The 23,191-nt window shown below is 38.4% G+C and overlaps 2 protein-coding genes across 3 annotated transcripts in view; one reads left to right on the top strand and one right to left on the bottom strand.

The window, feature by feature from the left end:
• The window catches only part of LOC105674045 (Linear Ubiquitin E3 ligase), a 238,462-nt gene extending 218,841 nt beyond the window's left edge, over positions 1–19,621 (bottom strand). Inside the window, exons 1-2 of the mRNA XM_067354964.1 lie at positions 19,357–19,621; positions 8,455–9,132 (exon numbers count right to left, since the gene is read on the bottom strand). The gene's annotated coding sequence lies outside the window, so the exon portion shown is untranslated. The remainder of the gene's footprint in view (positions 1–8,454; positions 9,133–19,356) is intronic.
• On the top strand, positions 17,864–23,111 carry LOC105674100 (bublin coiled-coil protein). Of its 2 annotated transcripts, XM_012370221.2 has the most exons (3): positions 17,864–18,092; positions 21,991–22,229; positions 22,550–23,111. In XM_012370221.2, exons 2-3 carry the CDS (start codon positions 22,025–22,027, stop codon positions 22,711–22,713), a joined length of 369 nt encoding a protein of 122 aa, XP_012225644.1. In that variant the 5' UTR covers positions 17,864–18,092; positions 21,991–22,024; the 3' UTR covers positions 22,714–23,111. The 2 variants fall into 2 exon arrangements, with proteins under 2 accessions (XP_012225644.1, XP_067211104.1); XM_067355003.1 differs by lacking the exon at positions 17,864–18,092 and having other exon boundaries at positions 21,935–22,229.
• Positions 23,112–23,191: the final 80 nt, after the last annotated feature.

Raw genomic sequence — 23,191 nt, 5'->3', positions numbered from 1 at the left:
ACGGCTCCTTTTCACGAGACAGTAGACACCGTGTGAGAGGCGCGCAGATTTTTTTTCGCGGGCTCGTTTCGGCGCACATTCCTCCGCGCGAGGTGGGCGGTGGCTTTGAATGCGAGACCACGGAATAATTTATATGGAAAGCGCATATGTGTTACGTGTGTGTACAAGAGCACGATAGAGAGAGAGAGAGAGAGAGAGAGAGAGAGAGAGAGGGAGGGAGGGGGCGAGGAGGGGAGGAAGAGGGACTCTTCTTGAGAGGCATTGTGCTTGAACTTGAATTAAACATCACCCCCTTGACTGCGAGGCTGTGCCTCTTGGCGACGTCGTGACTAGAAGCTCCTGGATAAAGGGGGATCAATAGGGTGGCGCAGGAAGTAGGGCCGCTACTATACAAACTAAAAAGTTATTCCGTGCGGAAGGTATCGTGCGAGTACGTATCCCGCGGGACTGTACCGGCGTAACGAGACAGTGGTTTGATATCCGAGTCCGTAGATTACGTCGAGATCGATTTCTTCCACCGAACTGTATCGACTGTGGTCAGGAACGAATTTGAGAGCTTGCGAAATTCGTTAAATTGAGGACAGATAATAGAAGAAGAGTATCCTCGAGCGAACGACTTATCGTATTTTTGCTTTTAACTACATTTAACTGCTAGTTTTTCTAATAAATTTGATATTACTCGTGTAATGTATTTTTTCTCACTTTGGAAAAGTTCATTATAAATTGTAAATATATCACATATTTAATGTTTGTTAATGTATCTAATATTTATACAATTTTTCAAAGAGAAACACTTGTGTTTTCTTTCTCGAGTCTTTGATAAATTTGGCTTGTAACTTTTTCTCACCAAAAATTGGATTCAACGTTATATTTCGCTAAAAAAAATTGTAATTCTCCATTTATAGACTAAGTCTAGAATAAAACAAATTAAAATTTTATTAAATAAATTTTTCTTGAAATCTAAGATTTCGTTTAAGTTAAGTTATTTGCGAACCTAAAATCTTTCAAAACTCTGTTGATATTTGCGATATTATAAATCGAATAAAATTCTAGCTATTTCGCGAACATATTTAAACCGTAAGTTTAAGTGGACTTAAGACAAAGAGTTCGTAGGAGTTAAACAAAGTTCTCATTAACGTGCAGGATGCACCGACGCGCAAATAACGGAATTTAACGGCACGTGACGGCACATACGGTTAATCCGTTGTGCGCCCACGACAACGTCATGTGGCAATCGCCGCGTTTGTTTGGCGCGTACGATGTACGTAACGTTGTCAGAAAATGCCACGCGAAATTAGTAAGCGAGTCTGCCGTCATAAATTCCTGCAACGATCGGAGCCATCTGCCCGAATAAAGAGCGCAGCTTGAGGACATCTTAGGTTTCACTTAAGCAACGACCCTTTCGAAGAGTTCGAGTAATTTAAGGCCCGGCCCTTTCGGCGTTGCACCCGAATTTTTTTATACCGTAGGCGCGCCCTCGTTTAGGGAGCGGAGTGCGACGGGCTGTCGTCGCTGATACGCCATACGCATGTGTGTACAAACGATCATCCATAATAACGATTTCCGGGGGAAAGAGGCCTGGGGAGACGACTCGCGTAACTTCCACGTCCCGGAATTTCCGACGTTTGTAATTCTAATTATTAATAACTTACGGAGAAGCCTCGGAGGAGCCTCGACGGCGCAGCGCGATCCCGCGAAGAAGCTAATCCCCATTCGTGAAACGGGACGGAGGGGTGACTGACACTTTTCACGGACGTCGCAACGAAACGCGCCCTAGAGGGAAGAAAGGGAGCCCTCCTGAAATAATATTTGAGAAATTCCTCTCAGACCGGGGAAGGATACACGTGAGGTAACCCGCCGCCGCACGAACAAATGACTAACAAATATGTATAGAAGTCACTTCTGAAACTTTTGTGCCGGCGACCGGCCGCAGCTGTCCCGGCAGCCCCCGCGCCGCCGTCCGCCTTCATTTGCGCGTTCAGCTTGACCGCTCGTGTATTATGTTTCGTCTTACACGTCCGACGGGAGTCAACGAGGCGCGCTGCACATCGATTGCACCTGAATCGCGGCGGTCGCGAACCGTAAGGAGTCGTAACGAGCCGAGAGAGCACCGCGAACGATTATTCCCCCCATCGTTCACTTCCGACGTCCGGCCGCGATGCGAACCCGTTTGCTGCGTCATGACATTAACGCGCGCACGCTAATTACTCAATTATAGATCGGACAAGGTGAGCCCTCCCCCCCCTCCGCTCTCCCTCGATTCATTCTTCGCCCGCTTCTCCGCGCTTGTCTCTCCCTTTCCCTCGCCTCACCTCCGCGCTGAAGATGACTTATAAAGGTGGCGGTAATAGTGCAGTTTGTTAATTTTAAAGTTAACGCTACGCCGCGGCAGTTTGGCAAATATAGGATAAATTCCGGCGAAATAAGTAAGTTTGTAGGTAGCTAGGTAGGTAGAATCACGCCCAGGGCGCCTCGGATATGGCCCGAAGGCGCTTTACTTTCCGGAGAACTTTGTTTTCTCACCAAAATTCCGTCTAACAGCTGCAACAACAGCGCCGCGCGGTGCGGTGGCTGGTTCTCTCTCCCTCTCCCTCCCCCCTCTCTCTCTCTCTCTCTCTCTCTCTCTCTCCTTCTCTGCGCCTATCCTTTCATTGCAACTTTACCTGCATAAACCGAGTCGAACTTTGAGGACAGAGAAACGCCGCGCGCACAATACGGCTACAAATATAGAATCTATACTCTATATAGGGACAAAATGCGTCGCGCCATTTTTTATTGTTATAAGCTTACGACCTTCGGGGAAGAAAACTCGAGGAAGTTTACTTTCGTCGTTGCGACTTGGAAAGAAATATTATACTTATAGAGTATACACACAGAATAAGAGAAAAATACGCGCGGCAAGTATGTCAGTCGGCCATCAGAAACTAAAGAGAATGAACGTTTTGTTAGCGCGATAAAATAACCATAAAGTTATTCGAACGGGATACAGTAAGCTGTATAACCGTACTATTTTTCCGTAACAAAGAAAAAGAATCATGATTTCTCGATTCCTTAATAAAAAATATAACGTTACTTGAGCAATAAATTTGTAGAAATAGCCACGTATATATCGACACATTTCTTTGATATAATAAAAAATTATTGCACAGTTTATAACAAATATCAAAATAATATTTAGTTACATTTGTAATTTCTTATTTTCCAAGATTATTCAGAGTATCAAATTTACGGATATTTTGAAATATGTATCATACGTCACTAATCAGCAACGGCAAAAAACTTTTGTGGTCAATTACATGAAGAAGGCCATTCACATATTCAAATACAGCGTTCGCACATTATTCTCTCTCGAACGACGTAATTAATTGACTTTTTTCACACGGCCGCGCGAAAGATTGAGGAGTGCTTATTCGAATACTCGAGAGTAAGACCGAAGAATAAGCGTACAAATAATCAAACACCCGGCTTGGAGGACCCATGGTAATCCCACGGCGAAGTGAGAATACGTAATAACGATTAAGACGACGGTCAAGAGAGCGACGCAAGTGTAACCGTGTCTTTCGGAATTATATACGTCGATACATGGAATGATTGTTTGACGAGCCCTCGTCGCGGCGTCGAGAGGATTTGCTTTTCTGATCAAATATTTGCCGCGGGCCGCGGAGCGTTTTTAACATCTCGGGCACACACGAGCGCTGGCCCGCGCGCGCGCGCGCGCGCGCCTGAGCTATGACGGGAGATTTTTTTATTTGAAAAACCTTGTAGCCACACACACACATTGTGTACTCAGGTCTACGAGCGACGTGGCACCGGACGGATGGATGAGCGAACGGACGGACCATTGTTTCTATTGTTTGTCTATGAGCTGTTCTACTCCATCTTTGGTATCCTTAATTTAAGGCGTGCATTTCCATACGACGAGGATTTCGTGGGTCCGGACCCACCGACCGATTACTCTCGAACGTAACATTCCCGACGGCGCTCGTCGTCGGTGCCGGTGGTCCCGGGTTTATTACGCAATGTGTCTTACTTGTTTATGCAGATAGATTTTACTAATCTCCGTCGTATATACATGTCGTCGCTAATGCTCATATATAAATGTCGTAGAAAAAGGCGCGCTTAAATAGAATAATTATTACTGCATGGCCACGACGTGCGCTGTCGTGATGTTGTACACGCAATATTTTAACGTTTAAATTGAGCGACATTTGCAATAAATTTTAATCCTCCACAGAATAACTTTCTATTAATATAACGCGTCAGAATGTGAGAAAAGCAGAAAATTTCTTAAAATTTAATACAATATTTAACACATCAAATTTGTCTTGTCAGGATTTTTGCTGACTTTTAAATTTTCAGAATGTTTGTAAAAAGAACAGGTAAATAATGAAACCAAAATGAACAAATCTTTATTTCAAAGTAACGTTACGTGAGATTAATTTAATTTCAGACAACACGTGAGATGATTCGAAATATATGGAACTGTTGGAAAAGTTACAGAAACAGAGAAACGTTATTTAACATGATAAAACGATAATATCCCTGATCAGTTATTTAAACAGCATGAATGCGAATAAAATTAACAGAGATACATGTAATGCAATAGTTATACACTAATTGAAGTACTGAAAGTCAAAGCCCATGCGGTCGAAAGAAACTCGAGAATGGTTTAAAAACGAGACACTGACATTTGTTACACAAAAAGTACAGCTAAAATGCTGCAGTGTCACGCGATACGACGCGATCCGAATCTAAAACAACGAGTCGCGTACCGATCGTTCTTTTGTACTATCGTTTGAAAAGCGTTTCGCCAGTAAACAGGCTCGCGAACGGCAACGTGAAAATGGTCCGTGGAAAATCCGCGTGGCGAAAAGTCACGAGCGGAGCGACGGCTGCCGTGCATTCGATATTATTTAACCCTCATTAGGCCGCTATTCGCGGCCCGTTAACGGATTTAACGACAATCGCGGTCGTATAAATCGAAGCGTGTGGTTAATACCGTACCGCGACCACCAACAGTTCCACGAAAGTTAACAAAGGGGGCCTCGGTTCGGAGCCGAACAATCGACACAATCAGCAACGTTCCCACCGCAGCGCGCGGAAAGTCGTCCGGCGCGAAAAGTGCGAAAAGCTCGCTTTCCGAACGTCGCAATTATCGCGGCAGGGGAGTTCTGTGGCGTTGATGCAGACGGGAGGAGATATCGAGAGGGACACGAAGTCGTTGAAAGGGCGCGTTTGGGATTAGTGAGGTACAAAAAGCCGAATGAAGAAGCGGAGAGACGAAGGCGGAAAGAATACGAATGGGCGGAGGAGGAGAAGGAGGAGAGGGGGGGGAGGGGAGGATAACAGCGAGGGCGTACGAGGATCATAAATTATCGGGATGTAACAATGGGAAGAGGCATCCCGCTTATATCCTACGTGGCGGCGTCGCCGTCGTATCCCGCGTGCACCCCAAATATTTACACTGCCCGGTGGCAAAACTCGAAAGTAATAGATTCGAGATGACTTTTCATTTAACTAAGCACAAAAGCGGTAGACCGTACGTCCCGACAACGCTCGCGCCCACCCGCTGGCTCTTGTGCGGCTCGCCAGGACAATGTCCTTCCTCTTTCTCTCGCGCTCTCTCTCGCGCTCTCTCTCTCTCTTCATCTTTCTCATTCCTTCTCTCTTTCGCCCCTAGGCCCCTCGAACGATTTCCATGGACCATCCGGCGGCGTCGCGGAATATCGCTTTGTGGGCCACCGTTTGTTCGCCCGGACGGTAATTGTTATTGCGCGCTAATTTCCAGGATGTCGCGAACTTCGAGGGGACGTGAATACGCACGGTAGGTTTATGCGAATGTGTACGGTCCATCTGCGACGCTTTATGCGGGATAAATCGGAGCCCTCCGCTCGACACGCTCTTTCGCCGCGCTGTCGCTTAAATGTAGTACACGTATTATCACAGAATTATAGGGTAAATGCACACCGGTGAGAATGACAGGTTACAGAGTTGAAAGGTCAGAAGTTGAAAGCATGTAATAATTAATTTCGCATATGTTCAATTTTCGAAATGGAGAAATGTACGCCAATTGTCGTTAATAAATCGGTTTCACCAAAATCTAAATTTACCAACATTACATACCGGTTCTGTTCTTGTAAAGCAAAATAGTAGAGTTGTCTAAAAATATTTCTCAGTATTTATCAACAATTGATAATTTATCTTATTCTCGCAGTCGACAGAGAGAAAGCTTTTTCAAATAAAAGGTTCTAGACGTTATGATACCTCTGTCATACGCGAGATTATTCACCGAGCTGAAAGCAATGCGTAAAAGCCAACTATTTCGATGTGATCGTAATAGACGGTACGACAAACGACCATCGTTTGGAAATCGGATAAATCTCATGTCGTCCAGCGCAAAAAGCATTGAGGCTTTCAATTTCATCGAAACGATTTCAAGCCGGCGAATAAAAATAGACGGATCGATTCGTTTCACTTTGATATCATTTAAATGTAAAAATAAGACTTATCGACTATTTAGATGAGTTCTGATATCGTGGCATGTAAGTGATAGGTACATAGTCATTACGGAATTGGCAACGTAATTTTTCGTCGGAGATAGAGAATTTAGGTCAAAAGGTTTCTAAATGTTGTCATCCCATGCGAAAATATTTTTTGACATTTATTAATTGCGCGAGCGGAAAATAAATTACTAAATAGAACATTTATCCAAACTTTCACGGATTTGAAAGTTTAAAGTGTACGAGGAAAATATTTGCATTTGATACGAGACGCATTATAAAAGTTACAGAAAGCAGCAATATTTATCGCGGCAAAGTGCCGTTTGATATGTTATATTCGATGTTATCAACCCTTTATAAGTCCTCTCGCGCAACGGAGCTAAATAAAGTTGTTTATTTTGAACTATTAACAAATGATATCGCTCATTGTCAACTTACCGAACATTATCCGTCCGCGAGCATCAAAGGATGCTCGCTGCAAAGGACAATGGGTCGTGCACGATCTCTATAGAGTTAGACTCTTTACAAAAGATGCTTTATGAAGCGTTCGTACAAAGGGAAACGTTAATTATTAGCGTTCACTAATTTCCCAAATGTCACAGGCTTTGTCGGAATGTCAACGAGAGAAGGGAGGAGAGCAGCAGACATATATGTAGATACGTATTATATTCGCGCATCTAATTACAGTTGAAAAGTAATTATTCTGGCAAATAATCTGTTAGCGGCTATTCATATCTCAGACGTAATAAATCATATTCATCATTTATCACGATGGTCAATAAAATTTTTTTTAATTTTATTATTTAGCTGGAACACAATTTAACTCTACATTACGTTTTAACGCGATTTAACTCTTGCTTCAATATTTGTTTTTTTTTTGGAAATTGTGCGGGAATTAAAAAACATTGCAGAAATATTACCTCGATAAACATACATATGCATTGAAAGCGGGTATTATTTACAACAAAAAAAATAGTTTGACGAATAAAAGCGAAAAGTATCACTTTATTTTTGCGATTGTGTATTGTAGTAATCAATACGTAAACAAAAACAAACAAATAGAAAATAATAATATTATACTTGCGCAAATATAAAAATTACACAGAACATTTGAAATGATGTAATTTAAATATAATTGTATGTCAAAAACACTAAAATTTATGTTTGAGTCAATGTATTAAATGTGTATTACTAAAGACTTTCTTATAGCTACGTCCCCTACGTCCCGAAATTTTTTAAGTACTACAAAAGAGATTATGACTTCCTGTGAAACGATTACGACTGTAGCATGCTTCATCCGTTACGACTTAAGGAGGCGTTTGAAGGGAAAAAAATCGGGATCATGTCTTTCGAGAAGTGGCGCAGACAGCGGAACAGCTGTCCTTGACATTGAACACACTGCGTTGTGCGCGATGCTTCCGGTCAATAAAAGGAGCGCGGAGGCGCGAGGGCAGATGTAACTTTTCGGAAAACTCATCGGGACTTGCGGCCGCACATCGTCATCGATATTTTTTCGCACCCTGAACACGCAGCGGGTGAGACACCATCGACGACATACTGACGTTTGCCAGACTGCGGCACTTTGTTACGATTTATAGAGCGGATCCTCTTACGAAGTTAACTTTCAACAGTTTCAACAGCCGATCTGACACATACTTCATTATCTTTCCCTCTGTCGAATCGCCGAATTCGATATATAAATTGTTCAATAATAAATGTGTTTGGTGAACATTGATAATTGAGTACATTGAACTTTTAATTCTTTTTGTAAACAAATATGGAATAAAAGAATTATTAAAAAAGTTTAATTATTAAAATAAAAAGTAATTTAATTATTAAAATAAAAGTAATAAATATGTAAATAAATTCTAATAATAATCAATATTAACTAATGTAAATATTTTAAGTCTTTTAATTTACAACATTTTCAACAAATAAATGAATTATTATTTACCGTAAAGTTGCTCCGCCGGCGCCCGATGCTCCTCCTGAGCATCCTCTTCCTCTCAGTGGTCCTTCGAAGCACTCACATTGAATCACACGCGTTCGCGGCGCATGCATTGCTCGCATGCGTACTTGAATACGAAAATCGCGCGATACTTAAAACGGCACTCCCGACATCACAGGCGAATCGAACCGAATTGTCCAAGCTGTGACGTTACGCGCGAATTCCGTCCGCGTTTCAGACGACCACATTTACCAATTGGGGCACGATTCTCTCAAAACAGAGGACAAAGATAAGCTCGAAGAAGATGAGGTGCGATTAGTCATCCAATCAACCGACTAGATACAAGGCATCTGAAAAGCAATCGGTAGCGTTTGACTAACTCCGGTAGCCGTCCTCGACTACCTTCGACAGTCCGGCTATCTGTACAACTAGCGCGTTGCACGTAGAACCGAAGATTGCCTTGCCGTAGTCGAGATTTTATGATTGAAACCGACTTTTCCCTCCCCCGCGCCAAGCCTAAAGTCAAAAAAAATCGTGTCCCAATATTTGTCATACAGCAAAAATGCGTTCATCTATAGATTCGCTATAACTCTCGGCATTAACGGCACTTCCGACGCGCATTTTGTTATACTATACGACGGAACGAATATATTTTGTAGCACCGATTACGCGCACAAAGTTGATCTGTAAAATAAAAAAATAAATGCAGATTAGTGTTTGAAATAATTATTATTTATAAAATAATTACTGCGCACATTAAACTTTATATACGGCGATTTGAAGCGCGAAGGTTTATCTGTAAAATATACAAATACATTTATACTACAATGACATCCAAAATATTTTATCTAATAAATATCAATTGTTTTTGAAGCACAATTTAAGAAAAGCCTGATCAAAAGACTGAAATAAGAATTTCATGAGACATTTGTGAATGTCTTTTTAATAATCCTTTAACCAATTTAAAATCAATATTACTTCAGTAAAAGTAGCGAGTAATAAGTTTTAAATTTAAATTTTACTCAAGTTTACTTGAGATAAATTAAGGAATATAATTGTATTATTCATCTAAGCCTCTAAAGCTTTGTTATATTATATTGTGATCGGGGGCGTTGCAACCGTCAGAAGTGCCCCTACGCTGGAAGTGATTCGGGCGCTCCAAGCGCTAAGCAAAAAAAAAAACGCCATGCCACCACGCGGTTTTTACACACTTCAAAAATTATCGGGGTCTATTACAATTTTGCGCCCCTCCAAATTTTGCTACGCTGAAGCGTATATTGCGTACTATATTGCAACGCCCTCGTATATATATACACGTTTATCGAAGTAATATTTGCGCAATATTATTTAATTGTTAAAAAGTAATTACATACATAAATGTAATTACGTTAATTAATCACGTTTCAAATTTTCTTTTATCTGAAATATGTCTCTTTTAAATAATCTCAAATATTCGATAAGATCTATCTACCATTTGAAGCCATATCTCACGGCAATAACAATATTTCACGTAACAAATATTATCGCGATTTTCAATGTAATAAATTTCACGAATGATACAATTTCGAAAATTAATAACCAACGAAAATCTCGGCCAAGAAGTTATTTCTCTGAAAATTACGTGCAATTAAACGTAATAATCACATGGAAATCAACGCAACAAAAGCGGCTTTTCCATCGTTTGTTATTTTAACAAAACCGGTTGCGCGTTAATGATTAATTCCATACAATTTACAATTTTCCAAGGGAAAAGTTAATTTAGTTACGATCGCATCATCAACTTATCCGACATTAGCCTCACGACACCGGTGAAATAAACTCGGTAACCGCGGGACGCGGCTGATGTCGCGACGGCGCAATCAAGCGAGTCGGAATCTCATGATGCGTGAGAAAAAGCACTTTCCTCCTCGGACGCTTTACGACACGTCCCGGGAAGTTTATCGCTCCATACTTCCACGGAATACATATCTACGAAGCGTACACCGGAGGTTTCTCATGCGGCGACGTACTCGACTCCGTCCGCCGACCGACTTCCCGAGACGCAGTAGGGGAGATCCTTGCCGTAAGGATCAAATTCCTGCGGACGAAGTGTTTGCATAGGACGCCTCTACACCAATGCGGTCGCGTTGCTAATGGTTCTGCTCACTAGATCGAAAATATTGGCTGCGGCAAATAATGCCTCGCCCATATTGCTACTGGCAAAAATACACGCACACATACATATTCAAAAGTCCTCAAATAATGTAATTTTAAAAAATATTGCGGAACCCATATCAAATCTTGACAAGTTAAACTTAAAATACAAATTTAGTAAAATAGTTTGCTATGAAACTCGATAATATTTTTGTAAGTTACCAATATAATTATTTGAAATTTGAAACTCTTTTCTTCATTGCTCTAAAATGTTCTTGAATTTATTTCTTCGACTACTAAGTTTACTAAAAATGTGCTGCATCTTTATTAAAATTTGAGAATAGATCAGTTTTTCTATCAGTTTAAGCTACTAGTATTTAAACAATGAATTTTTCATCTACAGATCCGATAAAATCTATTAAGACCATTTCTGATTACATTTCGTTTAATTTATGTAAAGAGATATTTGGGGAAGGAATTGATTTTCTAAAGTAAGCACTTCGAGTGAAAGTTAATTACATAATTTTCTCCGACAAGTAAAAACGAGAAGAGTGAAAAGATCACATTTTCCAAAATTGCGACGTAATCTTTCTTCCGTACCAGACGATAAGATCTAACTGAACGATTCTCTCGTGAGATTACAAAACGATATTCGAAATGAATAGGATATCGAGATGTTCCTTCCTAATTCCACGATCGATCCCAAGAATTACGAAAATACAATCATCCGTGATCTGATCCAATCTAATTGACGTAGCAAGCTCGCTGCGGCGTGCGCACGATGCATAACATTCACGCGTACATGCCGCATCGTGGATCGTCATCGTCGCGGGATATTAATGCGATAACTAATAATAACAAGATCTAGCCCTGGCTGGTTAATTCCGTGCGGCGTGCACAGACACCAATATCCCTTCCCATGTGTATATCCTCGTGATTCCACGATAGCTCGAATGAAGGCCTAATATAGGTCGGGACGACGCATGGCGAACTTTGATCGTCACGTTACACTGTGTAGCGAACCATTGATAGAGAGTCGAGGTCGGATAATCCCTTTTCGAGTACGGAGCGAAGGGTACTCCACTCCCTGCCCTCCCTAACCCTCTCTCGCCCCACCCCTGCCACACGACGAGCAGGTTCCACCTCGGCCGATCCATCCTCTCAACGTTCTTTTTCGCCTTGGGTCACAAGAGAGTTTCCAACCGCAACGCTCTCCGCGCTGTTTTTATTCCCACCTCGAATTAGATAAACACTCCGATGAATCCGTTCGCGGAAATGCAATTTTTTTAGAATGCGAAATCCGGAACGATTCCCCGGCGCGGAAGTGTGCGCGCCGCGAGTGCCGACGATCGAAGAAGGTAACAGGGCCGATTAGCGAGCTCAGTAGAGCGTACGCGCGCGTTTGTAGCCTAGGGAGTTCGCTCCGTAATTCTTGTTAACTCGCGCATTGTGTAAATCATAAAATAAATGCTTTAACGGCGTTATAACGCGCTCTTCGCAGCGCTGTAAACCCTCCGCGCGAGTTTTATCTATTTAATGCTGAGTAATTTGACGCGAGTGCCGTACACTTTTTTTTTTCGAGGCGAGATAAAGTGTCTCTAATATCTGGCGCAACCTTTGTCGCTTCTTATCTGTATAGTTGTCAGCAGTATCGCGCCGTTAGCTTTGTTCTTTCTTGAAGAAAAATTTCTTAAGCTGCGAGGAAATTACGGCTCGGGCTTAATCGTGATATCTTTACGATGTTGTCGTTGTGGCATAACGCGCGTTTCATTAGTGGAGCTGTTTAGCTTAGGGAGCTGCAAAAAAGCTATAAAAATGACAGAATGGGGGTCCTTTGTGATCGGGAAAGATACTTTCACGGAGTAAAGGCTGCACCGAACATCAAATTGCCCCGGGTACCGGCCGCGTATCTACTAAAGGCGCGCAGACACCCGTGTGTGCAACATTTTTGTCAGTCCTCCCGAACGCCCCGGGCGAATGGATCGGTTCTTTCTCGCGCGCGATCGAAACGAGCGTAGTCGCGGAAGGCGCGCGCTTTACATCGCCGCGTTACACTGTGGCTAACCGCCGATACGGAGAAACGGATAATCCCTTTTGTGAGCATGGAGACGCGAGAGAGAGAGAGAGAGAGAGAGAGAGAATCCGCGGAGCTTCACCCCGAGGCAAGCAGGTGCTCATCTCTTCTAGCGTGCAGCGCATCTCTTCTTCCCTCCCTCTTTTCTCTTCTCGCCTCGAGATACGGGAAAGATGTTCGTTCGCGGTCGGTGACATTGTTGACCCTCTACCACATGGCGCTTCGCATATGGCGCACGCTCTCGCTCATTTTTATACACCTCGTAGATGAAATTCAGTAACTGGAGAAAGGACCCGGGTGCATCTAGAGCGCCGACGCCGACAGATTGCCGGTTGACTCGCGAGATGCACCTGCACGCGATCGAGGCGAGGCTCGAGAGCGGAGCTGAACGTTGTGAAATTTTCAGCGGACTAGCTCCGACACAAGACAGACTCTTAAGCACTCACAGTGGACTCAAAGACGCTCCGTGGGATGTCTGGCAACGTAAACTGCCTGGGGAGCGTGCGCAACGTGCAATAATTTATTATACTGCTACGCGACATGATAACGCGATCGTAACTCTGAAGTAGTTGCAATAATTATAAAGATGGCGATTGTAAAGTATCTTTTATGAGTCTCTTTGAAAAGATAATTGTTTTCCAATTTACATCGACAAGTATTACGGCTGTAAAATTTCCATCCATTAAAATCATAGAAATATCGGCCAAAAAAAAAAAAAAAAAAAAAAACACGAGAATATTTTCATGACAAACAAATTGCAAGCTTATACGAATTCTATCGGAAAAACAACAATCCCAATCACCGCAAATATTTGTCACGTGTGCGTGACATAATGAATAATGAATAGTACAACCACTCTTTCCGACACCGGTGATAATAAGTCATGACGTAAGCCGTCGTCGCGACAAATTGCATTGCGAAAGGCTTGTACAAGGCCCGGGATCGGGGGGTGAATCGTAAAAGCGATTGTGCGGAGTGTGGCGTAAAGCGCGATCCCTCTTCGTGGTAATAGACGTAGTTTAATCAGAAAACTGTACGCGGGGGGAACCGAGGGAAACGGGCGAGCGCCTATCCTTTCCATTGCTAGAATGTAGGGGCATTTAAGTAGATGGAGGGTATAGACCCCTGTCTACTCCATTTGCTTTCCGCCCGGGGGACCTCGCCGCCGATATATATCCCAATATTCCCCGTAACAATGATGAATCACTGCGGGAGCACCTCTTGCGCAAGAAGTTGCACTTCCAGTGCGCTTTGGCCGAGGTTCTCTCCGTTCTTCTCTGGGACGCGGAGACGACGCGGCGCGACAATGCGATACGTTTCTGCACTTTGCGCGGTTATGCAAACCTGACGTAAGTCATGCCCGGGCGAACACGAACCCTCCCCCCCACCCTCCCCAACCCCTCCGTCATCGACGAACGAATTCCGAATCTATTGTACTTCGCGCGGCGATCCCTTTGCCGTCGTAACAACGCGCAGAGAGAAAGGAACTGTGCGATACGAATTTATTCCGCGGCACTCACCAAACAATGTCGCACGCGAGGAAAACGCCGTGTACTGCGACTTAAACGTAACGGATAAAATTCCGCCGAAGAGACGGCGCTACGCGACTTCTCTTTTTGCGTGAAAAATGTGGGACAGCTTTATTTTTACGGTAACGGTTACGCGGTGAATGTAATATGCGGAGTAACGCGCATCCTTCGCGGCATTATATCTGCGCCCGGTATAACATTATGAAGCGCGGAAGCTTGCTCACACTTGCATAATAGTTATCTTCTCGTTTGAAATAAAAACGGACATACATACACGCTTTTTCGCTCAATCCTGGCAGGATCAATGAAATCTGAATTTATTACCATTGCGCTGTCTGTTGTACACAATTTTTCTTTACAAATTTATTTATAATTTTTTTCCTTAATATGCAAAAATGAATTTTGATTTATTTGCAATCAATTCCAAGAAATGTAATTTAACAATTGTACAATAATGAATTTCTGAATATGTCGCGTTATTGAATTGGATCTCAATTCCAGATTTAATCCTGTTAATTTCAAAATGTTTCTGGTGTGTAATAAATAGCCCATCATTCAGAACTACATTCTAACGATTTTAACATCTATATGTGTGATTATATCTCAATAGAGGAAAAGACGATCCCGGCGACTAACTAGCTTTGAATATTAAATATCTGTGAGACAGGACATACGTCATAATGACGAATCCGTTCAGAGAGCCGAGCTTGGTCGGTCTTATTAATAAATTCGCTTCTCCCGAGCGACGTACTATGAATCATTCGATAGGCAACAGGGGAGATTCTATTAGACTGATTGGTTTGCATCTCTCTGGTTGAATCTATGCCGATACATCTTTGTACCAACCGTGCGCAAAATGCAACTGTCTCTTTTGATATATTTGATGTGCACGAAAAGAGTGCACACGAAAAGTCTAGGGATGATAGATTAATTCGCGCTTGAACTGTAATTGTAAGTATTTCTGAGATTTTCCCCTGCCTCCAACATTACACGTCAAATGGAATGTTAAATCTTCATTGTTATATATTTTTTACAAAATTATCTAAAGATGCACAGCTGCACAAGCTCAATTTTCTTTTTGTTAGTAATAAATTTTGCTTACGTGACATATACAATTATATAATTTTCTTTTGGAAAAGATTTCTAAATTTATTAAGAATACTGTACGCTGTGCAAAGTTCAAAATTAATGTTTCAAAAACAAAAACTGATAATTTCCCGTCAACTCTATGCAACAAATTTAAGAAATTTTCACAAAATCTACTTAATATTCTATTTCGCTTGAAATAGTATAGCGCAGTTGTATAAGACTCGAGTAGTTCCATGAAGGAGAACCTTGTGATGGAAAACAATCGATTAGTTTGCTCTGAATTCGTGGTATCGGCTCCTCGGGCGACCCGTATCAGCACATAATCTGATTCAGCTAAGCACCTTGATCGCAATGACAGAAACGCGCGTGCAACATTCCCCGATTGACCTAGTTCGAAAGTGGATCGTATTAATTCATGAAAGATTCGTCGTCGGCACAACGTTGCGACAAGCATCGCGAGAGGAATCCACAGGTATGCGCGATTCATAATCAAATTATCGCGAAGATAACAATTAAAATTTAACATTATATTTAACTACGTTATATATCGCTGAAATAATCGCGTAAACGGTAACATTCATTAACTTCTTTGCAACTTCCGTCGGTAATTAACTTTTAAAGTATCCCGCATTATTCTTGTTTAGCGCTCGCCCTTTATCGCATCAGTATTACGTTTCTGCCACTTAATCCCCTCCTCCCACAGTTTCATTAAACCGACTCTCTAAACACGGCTAATCTGCAGACTTTTTTCCTGTACCCTCGAAGGAGTTAACAGCGTAGGCAACCGCAACAACTTGGCCTATGTTAAAAACGTACTACGCCTCGGATAGGATTACCGCGCCCTAATTTATTGACTGTCCGCCACTAGAGCGGGATGGGAAGGAGGAAGGGAAGACGAAAAGGCACGGACCCCGTGGCTCAAAATTAACGACGTTTTACAAGAGGGGCGATCCTTCGCAGGGGAGCCGCCACGAGCCGAGAGATGCATATTGCATGCTTGTAATCAAGTCTGACAAAATATTGCGCGCACGGCGGTCGATCTAATGAATTATATATGTATACGGAATACTGCGAGTCGGAACAAAAATCATTGCGACGATGTACGTGCAGATCGAAATACCGCAGCTGTATTTCAAAATACTCTCTCGACGCTTTTGTCCGAGAGAAAGTGCATACATATTTCGTAATCTAAAACGAACAGTGCAATATCGCGCTAATTTTAAAGATGATTGATCTACAATATATCGAAAAACTTGATAAAACTGAATATGTAGAAGCCCGAGATTTATTGATCTTTTCAACTCGCAATATCCTGAGATATCGAAATCTAATAAATGAATAAATGATTACAGTTTTTATTAAAAAACCACAAATAAATATAAACAGAATAGGAATATTTGAGTATTTATCAACTTATCTCCTCGCATTGCCTAAGGTTCAAACAAATAATTCAAGCATTTTGTATGTTTAAATTCGAATTTATAGTAAAAATAAAATAACTAGATCGAGTTCGAGCATCTCTGCCAATTCCAACATAAGCAGTGCTCAATTTGTAATTTCAACTAGTAATGTCTGAAAATCCGATCAGTTCGAACAGTAAAAAAAATTGTAGCAAAAATAGCATGCATCGGAAAATTGATAAAATTGATTTTCAAAATATTTAAAAGGAATATTTCTCGTCTATCTCTCTTATTTTTCATATATATACTTCTTATAATATCGAATTATATTCATTGAGATTCGGAGCTGCTCGACTTAAAATTTCCGTGAGCACAAAATATAATAATTAAATGATAAATTACTTATCTCAATTTTTTAAATCTTCAATTGTTCTGCCGATGCCTCCCTCCTTCTCGTCTCAATGATTTATCGATAACTACCTTTCACTCGCAAAAATTAATTATCGCGCAATATTTTACGACTAATTGATATTCACGGTTCTCCCGAACTTTGTCATATCATGACAAAGGAAAAACTCGAAAGACGCACGAAATCGCACGAAGCTATATCGGTTGGACTTCTAATAATTCTCGTAATTGCGTAATAATACTATTGTAAGCTATTTCGCTGCCGGCGTGCGAATGGTATGTGCTGTTGACGCGCGATCATCTTATAGGTAAATATACAATAACCCAATCGACAAGGTCGCGAGGTAGAAATACTTTACGCGCAGCTCGGTGGTTGTTTTTCTGTTTTGTGATGTCATGATACACGTACGTTGTTGTGGCGCGCTGTGACCTACGCATTATTCGCACAATAGTCGAGCAGAACAGACGGCAGCAGGAATCGTTTTATATTATCGTCTATCACACATATCGCGATCGCGATAAATATTAAAATATTATTTCTGTGGAATAATTTCCGATTCACAGTTTGCATAATTAATTAGTTTTCACAATTAGTGAGTCAGATATTGCGTTCTGCAATTATAAGTTTTTAATTATAACTTATATATTCTATTCATGTGTTATAATACAACAGTTAAACAATAATTAAATACTCTAAACGTTTTAAAACGCAAATTTCTTATTTTTCATATTTGAAAAGCACAGAAGAGCTTACAAAAATACTTTGAGTTTATCAGAGTCGCGACGTGTGCACGCAAAATTAACTTTAATTTTCGATTTACATTTACCTCTGCCGTTTGCTTGCTTGTCCAGCCGATCTGTGTGATATCGTGCTTTTCAAGTTTTATTGCAAAATATGTTGCGTGATTACAATTAATTTTCGCGAGTGAAGAAACAATCAGCGTTGAATCATTGAAAGAAGGATGAAGAAAGCATCGATCATCAACGAAATAAATGAAGATTTGGTGTAAGGTAAATAATTTTTATCATTTATTTATTATTTATTGTATGTAAAATATTAATTATTTATCTCTGCAGTGCCATATTATGCACATTTATAATATATTACATACAAAATAAATTACTTTCAGATACTTAGAATATTTAGTAAAATATTTACACTATTTAATTTGTAAACGTTAAATATTTTTTATATGTTCAAAATTTAAAGTTATTTTTAATGTTTATATAAAAATTAATTTTTATTAATCTAATATTTTATAAAATTTATATATGTAAAAGTTCCTTTTTGAAAATTTAGTAAATTTTTGAAAAAAATATTTATTCAAAGATAAATAAAGCTTTAGAGAACACAATAAATATTTTTCGAATATTTTGAGCACTGCTAATAACACACGATTTGAGAATATTGAACGAACAAAGTAAAGGTTTTTTATTAATATTAAACATTTGATAATAGAAATGTAAGTTATCGCGGAAAATGTTATCATTTCTCTGTTCAATCAAATATGAAATAAATTTTTAATATACGTGAAAATGAGTTGATATTTTGATATAAATTTAGAAAACAAACAAGTCATTTCTATCACTGAGAGAAAAGAATAATTGCAGTAACCATAATTTATAGTATTTTTCGGCAACCATATTTTTATAGGTATTCTAATTATATGATTGGTTATATGATTAGTCATATTATATTAGTACACAGAAAATTTTATATCAAAAATTAATATGTACAGTAGTAGCCGCGGACCATGAAGGAATTATAAAAATTTTTACTATGTTTTTCACATGTGAAACATAGTAAAAATTTTCGGTTTGCAGCTTTATGGTCCACGGTTACTGCTGTACATAGTAATTTTTTATATAAAATGTTTTCCGTGTAGTAATAATTTCTATAAAAATAAAAGTAAATATTCTGACTATAATTATAGTCTTATGCAATTATAATTCCAAATATCGCATATTTTTCTCTCAATATATAATAATGTGTCTCCAAATTTTGAATGAAACACTATCTCTGCACTTATAACAAAATCGTAAACAATATTATATACCAAATAGTACTATTTGCATTGTTCATATTACATATATTATTAAAACAATGAGTAACATTATTCATTTGCCGCTGGCAAATAATATTATGCCATTAGAAAAGAATATAAATGACGTCCAATTAAAATGACGAATAAAAATAAAAGAATATCGAGATCATAATCGTTTGATTGAGCACTTCTTATTTGTATACTGAACTAAATAGCATGACGTGACTTACGTTTAAGGGCGTAGAAGTTTGCATTCCGTGTCCAATTCCCTTCAAGGAGGCAATAAAGGGCGTCTCGAAAATCTCCCGTCTCTGCCGCAGATCTCCCTAATTAAGAACATCAGGCGAGTGTTAGAGGGGAATCCAATGACGATACGCATACTTCGAGTCTTAACGTCTCTCTCATTCCTAGAATCAAATTTCTCATTCCATTAGCACTTGCATAGCGCACGAAGAAAAAGTATCAAAATAACATTTCTTCAAATCTCTTTGTTTTTTGTTATAAATAGGCATATCCATATTTTCGAGTGTATATATTAATTAATTATACTTATTAAATATGAATAACAGTAAAATTTTTTAAAGAAAATTGTTTACATAACCTACAAGTTATTGTTTCAAAAATATGTAAAAAAAGTATATAAAAAACGTAACAAATGTTACCATTGTTGTTTTCCGTTGCTTTGTGCATTGAATTCTACATTTCTAGTTTACAACAAAGTACCTAACATTTAATACTGAATGCAAAACATTAATATTACACTTCACACCGTCGTTTGAAATTTTATGTTCAACGAAACGTAACGTAACGTGAATGTTACGCTATCGTCATCTAGCGGTGATGCGATGTAACTTCACACATTATAAAATTCAAATACTAACTCTACGAGTGAAATGCAATTGTAGGTAAAAATACAAGTGTAGGTAAATAGTATTTATTAGATAAGATAACTACAGTTGTGAATAAAATATTATTGGGGTTATGCAGATAAAATGTTATTCAAATTTTGTAACTTCAAATAAATTTAGAATTATTAAAAATTTGAACACAGCTAAACATTGCAATAATAAATATACATATTTTTTGCTGCCGATACAGATAATATAAAAAAATATTGCAATTTTTGAGAAAATATTATTTTCAAATGTAAAGATAAAACAATAATAGGTTCAGACATAGAATAGTAACGATCTATTGTTTTACTGGTCGTTCTACGCAGAAAATATAAAATTATTAATGGCAATTCAAAACTTTTCGTAATAAAAATGCAGAAAATAATCGATGCATATTATTAAATGATGATATTAGATATACGTACTTGAAATGATTGTGTATTAATTGCACATTTCCATATGATTTCCGCCATATTTCATGTATGAGGAAATAATCTAAAGACGAAGAAGATTTTGACCAATTTCAGATACATAAAAATGTTGATATTGGAATCGCAATTAGATGTACTATTTAATGCGTTACAACAAATGTCCGATACTTTAACGAAACACTCTCGATAATTCCTCGCGAGCGAGATTACTTTTGAACAATAAACGAGAAATACGAAACGATTCGAATATATAATAACTCTGTAACCGCCGCGACAATTTCTGTGATTGCAGTTAGTGATCCGTTAAAGAACAGTATTGCCATCTTTTAAAATATCGATATTATTGAGACACATTTATGGACGAGTAACATTGCGATTCGCAAAGTATCTATACGCAATCAGTGCAGCAAACTTTGCAATAGTTACAATTCCAAAAAAATTTTTAAATCTTAATAGATATATTAGAAATGGTCAAAATAGATCATTATTACAAAACTTAGCGCAATTACGGAACACACAAATACATATCCATACCTGATAATAATTACGCATCATTGTTTCCATGCACTTCGAAGAGAAAATAATCTGTAATACGTAAAGATGATTTTTTTCGATTTGCGCATATATATAAGTGGATTGTTAACACTGAAATTTGTATACGATAATTAACGACACAAATCACGACAAACATCTAATGATTTACGAGAATGTTTACAATAATCTTTTGTGCGCGAACTACTTTTAGACAATAACAATTATAAAAATACAAAGTGAATGCGACTTTCCCATCGCCGTGGCAACGTTCTGAAACTGTTGCCGTTCAAAATTTATGGAAAACATTACTGTACGATCAGTGCAGCAAACTTTGCAATAATTACACTGGAAAACAATTTTAATATCTTAATAAATATCAGAAATGATCAGAATAGCAAATTTTTACAAAAAACTAGCGCAATTACAGAACGACAGCATGTAATATATATCTAGCAATGATTATGCAGCCGTTGTACTCTTGATATTTCGGCCAAAAAATAACCTTATGCGAAGAGTTTTTTGATCGATTTGAGACGGATTGTTGATGTATGTCCGATACTTTATCAAAAATAATCGTGATAATTTTCGCGCGCAAGATTCTTTTAGCAGTAACAATTACGAGAGAGATATGATAATAAAACTAAATGCAACCATGCATCCGCCGCGGCGCGTCCGAGCCTAATCGCGGTTCAAAAACTATCAAAGTGCGATATTGTAACTTTTAAAGTACAAAATTTTATTAATTATTTAACATAAAAATAAGAATATTCAGAGTATTTAATGAATATTAACTTACAATTCATAATTGATACCATTATTTAGTACTCATACGTACGATATTTGTTCCCTTCAGTTGCCATGTTTAATCATCTAGTAGCGATATCTGCAGCTAAAACTTGGAAACTGAATATGCATTAGAGGATTTTTTTATCTGCTGTTGATCAAAATACTGTCGCTACATGTCATGAGACCTTACTCATGTGACTGTTGTCTATATACCTTTAAGTGAGTAGAGTCAGCTGATTCTCAGATGTTCGCTAATGCAAGTGGCAAGAAAAGATATGGTTAGGGACGAATACCCAGCCCCAGAGGAAAAAGAAAAAGTAGAAGATATGGATGAAACAGTGCAACCGGAAGAAAATAATCAGGAGAATGCCAATGAGGAAATGGAATGTGTCGAGGACGAGGAATACTCTAATGACATTAGTGATAGTTTCGAAGAAGACATGTATTCCGCTGATACTGGTAAAAAAATGTTGTTAAATTTATTCTTTCAAGCATCAAGAATGCTGTAAACTTAAATTTTTGTTAGAAAATAAATTCTGTAAAATTTATAAATGTTTATAAGGTCAACATGAGTTTTATTTCTAACTTCTATTAGATCTAATTTAGATCTATATTTCTAATATATGTTTGAATAAATACATAAATATTTGTATAGAATTTTAAAACAAAGCATATAAATTGTTTATTGAATAAGCTTCTGTCAATAAATAATACAACTACAGGATTGCTTTTGTATAAGTAAATAAGAAAGATTAATATTACATATATCTTGTATGCAGGTTTTAAAGCATTAGAGGACCAGTTGGATCATTTGCAAACTGCTTTGGATCATTTGGAAAGGAAAAATGATGATATACATGCAGAATTAATCGAATTGTTACAATCTAATCGGGAAGCTAGGAAACAATTTCAAGAATCACTACAAATTGAAGAACAGCAATGAAATTGATAACCATGTTGTACTTAGAAAACTAAATACTTTGTTAATTTGGTATCTAGAAATATCTAAGCAATATTATTTTTATTCTTTTTTTGAATCAAATGTTCCATACATGTGTAAAAATCTTTGTGAAGAATTTGATAATTTATTCCACAAGTTCAATTATATCTATCAGTATTTGAGTATAAAAACTTTAATAGCATTCCTGATAATAAAAAAACTAAAATTATAATTTATACAATTTATTAACATATTATGTACATGTACATATTTGAAAATATTAATGCATTCTTATTTATATATTGACATCAGTTAAAATTGTAAATTTTTAAGCTCCCTGTATTACATTATCCGAGATGTCTTGTTTTATTAAACATAAATAAATCTAATTTGAATAATAATATATGCAATATTATTTTAATTATATTGCAGGAATATAGATTTTTAAAACTATTAGAATATCATAGTTTTTGGAATAAAA

This window comes from Linepithema humile, chromosome 5, assembly GCF_040581485.1.
Source record: "Linepithema humile isolate Giens D197 chromosome 5, Lhum_UNIL_v1.0, whole genome shotgun sequence".
NCBI classification, from domain to species: domain Eukaryota; kingdom Metazoa; phylum Arthropoda; class Insecta; order Hymenoptera; family Formicidae; genus Linepithema; species Linepithema humile.
The sequence above is the reverse complement of the archived record's forward strand: the minus strand, read 5'-3'. Positions and strand labels throughout refer to the sequence as shown.